At 32.8% G+C, this 5,068-nt stretch overlaps 1 protein-coding gene across 1 annotated transcript; it reads left to right on the top strand.

The window, feature by feature from the left end:
- The first annotated feature begins 2,227 nt into the window (after positions 1-2,227).
- On the top strand, positions 2,228-4,719 carry LOC112001507 (uncharacterized). The gene is made up of 4 exons (XM_065760990.1): positions 2,228-2,317; positions 3,419-3,626; positions 3,862-3,991; positions 4,077-4,719. Exons 2-4 carry the CDS (start codon positions 3,510-3,512, stop codon positions 4,340-4,342), a joined length of 513 nt encoding a protein of 170 aa, XP_065617062.1. The 5' UTR covers positions 2,228-2,317; positions 3,419-3,509; the 3' UTR covers positions 4,343-4,719.
- The last annotated feature ends 349 nt before the right edge of the window (positions 4,720-5,068 follow it).

Raw genomic sequence — 5,068 nt, 5'->3', positions numbered from 1 at the left:
AAGTTACACACAATGAGCTTGGCTCCTTCGCCACCCGTTTCATATGGGTACCAGAATGATGCTAAATCTTTACCAAAAAAAAAATTTTGTTTTAATTTTAAGGCAAACTTTTTTTTTACTGTATTTGCAACTCTTGTATTCATGTTTGCAACTCTTTCTCTTCTTGCAAAAGAGAAAGGGGCATTTGTTTTGGTATAAACGAATTCCTATATTTTCCTTTTCTCAATTGTATACATTAATATTATCCAATAAAGTCTACAATCAATTTTTCTAAAAAAACTTGGATTTTAAATTGGAAAAGATTTTAAGATATATGGTGCATAAAAAACTAAATTGAAATCTGTTTATCACATAGATGTTTGAACTTTGAATTGCATTTGCATCTCATTCATAGTATTGCATTTAGTGCCAATTTGGCACAGTGATTTGAAATTGTATTATTATTAATTTATTATCTATAGATTAGATAGAATTTCAACTTATAACTCTATGATAATTGTGAAATTGTATTTTTTGAAATACACCATTTTCAAATTTTGCATTTTTTTAAGATATAATTATTTCAAATAATTTTCAAAAACTGAAAAATAAACAATACAAAATGGCACGGCTCAATAGGCAGGAGACATGGTTGTTATAAACAAAACCGTTATACAATTTTTTCTAATACAATATGATGTGGTGTGTACTCTAAATGAGTCTTTAACTCTTGATTAAAAAAAAAAAAGAAAAAATCTCTCTAAGGATTTTTTTTAAGAAATTAAGAACTAAAATTTCAAATTCAAATTTAACGATTTTTTTTATAAGGAATTTAAAAATATTTTTTTTAAAAATAAAATGCCACTATCCCTAATTTAAAATAATAATATCTATGCGTATAAATTTTCAAAATCTCCTTGTAAAATTCCAATCAAATCAAATTTAAAATTGAATCCCTTCCATATAAACCAAATCTTAACTTTTTCTTAACCTACAAATTTGAATAATTTGATCCATTTACAATGTAGATTTTTTTTTTTTGGTTTCCCTATAGTCTAATATCTAAACTTTTCAATATAAAACTTATGTGCATAGTATACGGGTGATGATGACAAATGAATAGTAATCTGAAACTTGTACTAGTGGAGAATAAGTATTTGAAAAAAGTGTAATTTACAACCATTTTTGACAAAAAATGTTGGGACCCTTTGAAAGATGAGATGAGGAACCCCACAAAACTCAGTGCTACTCATCTTCCTGTGTATTTCACAAGGAAGAAGAAAATTCCCTCGGCACATCCTATCATTTTATGACAAATTTATGGGCTCCACCATGTATGCATGGGAGTTGGAGTGCGGCGTGTTTTAAGTGACGTGGCGTTCGAAGCAAGAATCCCACTTGCATGGCTTGGAGTTGTTGGGTGGGTCTTCTTTTATAATCTTCTTTTTTCTTTCTTGATTTTTTCTTTTCTTTTCCTTTAAAATAATAAAAATTAAAAATTAAAAATTTAAAAGTGGGTCTGCTTCAAATTTCTTCAACGTTACATTAACTTAATCAAAATCTCAAATAGCATTTCACTTCTGTCCAATAAACACCCACACAAAACCCATTTCTTTTGTGTAGAGCAGTTGGCATTTGGCAATATCAGCATTTCTCTCTCTCTCTCTCTCTCTCTAAAATTCAACCTCATATTCAACTCCTATTTGACTGCCAAGTGTCACCAACCCATTTCCTAGAAGACTAATTGAGAGACCTTGCTTTCCTCCACCTTTAAAGAAAAGAAAAGAAATAAATTAGTCACTAAAAACTAACCCTCTTTTAGTGCGCTTATTTATTTGCCTACAAAAACAAAACAACTAAACAAAAAACCAGAGCAAAAGCAGAGCAGAGTTGTCTTCAACAACTCTGCAACTATTTCCTCCCCCATTTCTCATGCCCTCACCAAGCCAACAATCCATTCTCTTCCACGCAAACTACTCCACAATGCTTAAATCACTTAACAAGAAGCTCTGCCTCCTCTGCTCTCGCCTTTGCTGGCCCAATCGCCGCCGCTCCAAGCCTAAAATTATCATCAAAGATCCCCCCCCCCCCCCCCCCCCCCCCCCCCCCCAAACAACAAAGTTGTGTTTCTGGATATTATAAGATTGTGAAAATGATAATAAGAATCAGACCTATCGTATTTTTATTAATAAACTGTAATTAATCTTTATTGTATCAGTATAGTAATCCTGAGGTTCCTTCAACTGTTTTGTGTACAAACAGCTCTGATACATTAGTGGGCCTGTCAGGAATCAAGATCCCAGCTACATGAAGTATGCCATGAATCCAATGATGCAGGGTTGGAAATTTCATTATTTCTTAGTTTTATATATTAGTATCATCTAAAAAATTGATAACTAATCTTTCCAGATCACTGTGACAACTTCTTGACACTGCCAACATTCAGTGTGGGATGGATAGGTGCCTTTATATTGCTTAATCCATTAAATTTCAGTTTGATAAGAAACACCCCATATATTGAAAAGGAAATTACAAATTACTAGTAAAGTCCCACACAATTCTACATCATTCTATAGTGACGGCATATTTATATTTTCTGAGAAAATGCACTGCTGTTTTGCCAATTTCCTTGGATTTTTTTCCCCAGTGTTTTCCTAGCTTGATTCTGAGTTCAACTTATATTAAATGCCATATTAGCCAAATCCCAACAGTTCTGTTATGTTTATGATGGCTTGTGCATATATTCCATTAGTTGTCAGAAAGATGTTGCATCTAATAAAATCCCTATGGCTTTAACAATAATTTTGTTTCATTATTTGGGAAAAAATTCAAATAATGGCAAATCCTCTATCTTCAATTATTATCATTTAGTCAGCATCACTGAAATTTGAGAAACCTAGCTCCTTCAATCCTTTCCAGGATTAGACTCGTTTGTTATAACAGAAAGATAAAGTATCACAGTTAGGGTATAAAATATTAATGTTAGGTAAGATGTACATTGGTATAACTGCAATATAGGTATGATATACCATTAAACTATTAGCATGATTTGAGATATACAAGGGCTTCTCATGCCTTTAAAAATAAGTAATCCATTATCATTGTCTTTATTTAGTTTTGCTTTTGCTAAAACAAAATAATAGTAGCAGTTAAGAGGCCCTTGACTCTTCTTTCCGTTTTACGTACAAACATGAAAATGACTATGTTTGTTCAATGACTTATAGAAGCCAGTTCACAAATCCTAGAACTTGTTTAAAAAAATGCATTTTAAGTCAGAAATGGGGGATTCAAACTCTGAATTTTTTTCATTGGAAACACTAGAATATGCCAAATCACTTAAACATGATTGGCAGAAATTTTAGTACTTGACAATTGAACAAGCAACAACAAAGAAAACAAGTCACTATTCTGTAACCCCCTTTGTGTTTTGTGGGCACAGGAATGTTCTGAAGGCCACGATTGATGTGCCCCACTTGGGAGAAGTTAATTTCAACTGCACCCTCCTTGATCATCTCGATGAGAACTGGCGAATGAAGCAGATAAATACAATAATACAGTCTAGTGATGAAACTCACATTTTAACTGGAGGCCTCAATTCACTTGATGAAACAGATTACTCAGAAGAAAGATGGACTGACATTGTAAAGGTAAATGTAGCATGACCTTGATAGGCTCGATTATGTCCCTCTGAATTGTCATTGATAAAACTGGTAATTGGTACAACATATATGGAGAACACAAAATCTACTACTACGCCAATTTTATTACACAAGTCTTACAAACTAAGGCGACAATAGATGTAATTGGTGTTACTTTAATAATGTAATAAATAAATATATGAATTACTTTAACATTAACCTTCATGGACTTTTTGTGTTTCAGTACTATGAGGAGATAGGAAAGCCAACACCAAAGGTTGAAGTGATGAGATTTTTGAAGAGCAAACAATATACAGATGCTAAGGACTTTGCAGGAGAATGCGAATCGGTGGTCATGATTGCCAAAGGCCAAAGTACAAAATTAAATATGTCACCTAATTTTTTGGCCTAATGTTTCAATATTGATTACTCTTCTCAGTGCCTTTTACTTTGATGTAGGTGTGCAGGGAACATGCAAGTATGGAACTCGGGTTGATTACATATTGGCATCACGAAATTCATCTTACAAGTTTGTTCCTGGATCATATTCAGTGTTTTCATCCAAAGGGACTTCTGATCATCACATAGTGAAAGTTGATTTAGTAAAAGTAACAAGTACAGTTGCTGAAGAAAATGTCAATAAAAAAAGGCGACAACCAAAACAGAAAGTTATAAAGGTAACACAGTCATCTCCATCAAAAGGTATATGGAAGACAAATACATGAGACTCAGAGTGATAAATTCATTTTTTTTTAATGTGGTTTCCGTATGTGGGAGGGGGCAGATGGTTTGGTTCTGGACCTGCTTTTTTTTTTCCCTTCTATGCTTTGTAAATCATTTAACTCTACTTTTTTAATTGTTTAGGTAGATATCAGGCGAGGAATAAGATCTGGTGGTGTAACATTTTTTTCTTTTTTCAAGAAGAATCTGTATAGTTATTGAGTTGGACGTTGGAACTTATACTCTTCTTTTTTCTTAAAATAAGTGGGGAAGGGGGATTTGAATCGAGGAAGAGATGAGTAATGCACTGAGATACAAGGTCGTAGACTCAAACTTAAACATTTTAATAGTGAAATGTTGCTACTTACTCATTTGACCATCACTGTTGATTTCATCATATGCCGGATTGAATATATGCTAAGCGCTTACGTTTAGCAGGCATGCACTCATTTTACGTTAAATGGATGTCATCTTTACAAGTTTCATGTTTCATGCTTATCTCAGTTAAACGCCACTTAAACAACAGATGACAATTACATTATGTATATAAAATGTATGCTCTCTCTATCTGACTTTTTTTTTAATATTGTAAATAGCATAGATAATTACAACAGGTCAATTCCACAAGAGTGGTAATTATGATTATCCCCTTTTCTAGTATCTCAAAGTCTACGTTAACCCATGAAGGCTATATATATGCTTAAATTAATAGCAAGATTGCTTCGGTAGCT

This window comes from Quercus suber, unplaced genomic scaffold (assembly GCF_002906115.3).
Source record: "Quercus suber isolate HL8 unplaced genomic scaffold, Cork oak 2.0 scaffold_390, whole genome shotgun sequence".
Classification (NCBI taxonomy): Eukaryota; Viridiplantae; Streptophyta; class Magnoliopsida; order Fagales; family Fagaceae; genus Quercus; species Quercus suber.
This window is presented reverse-complemented; position numbering and strand designations above follow the sequence as displayed.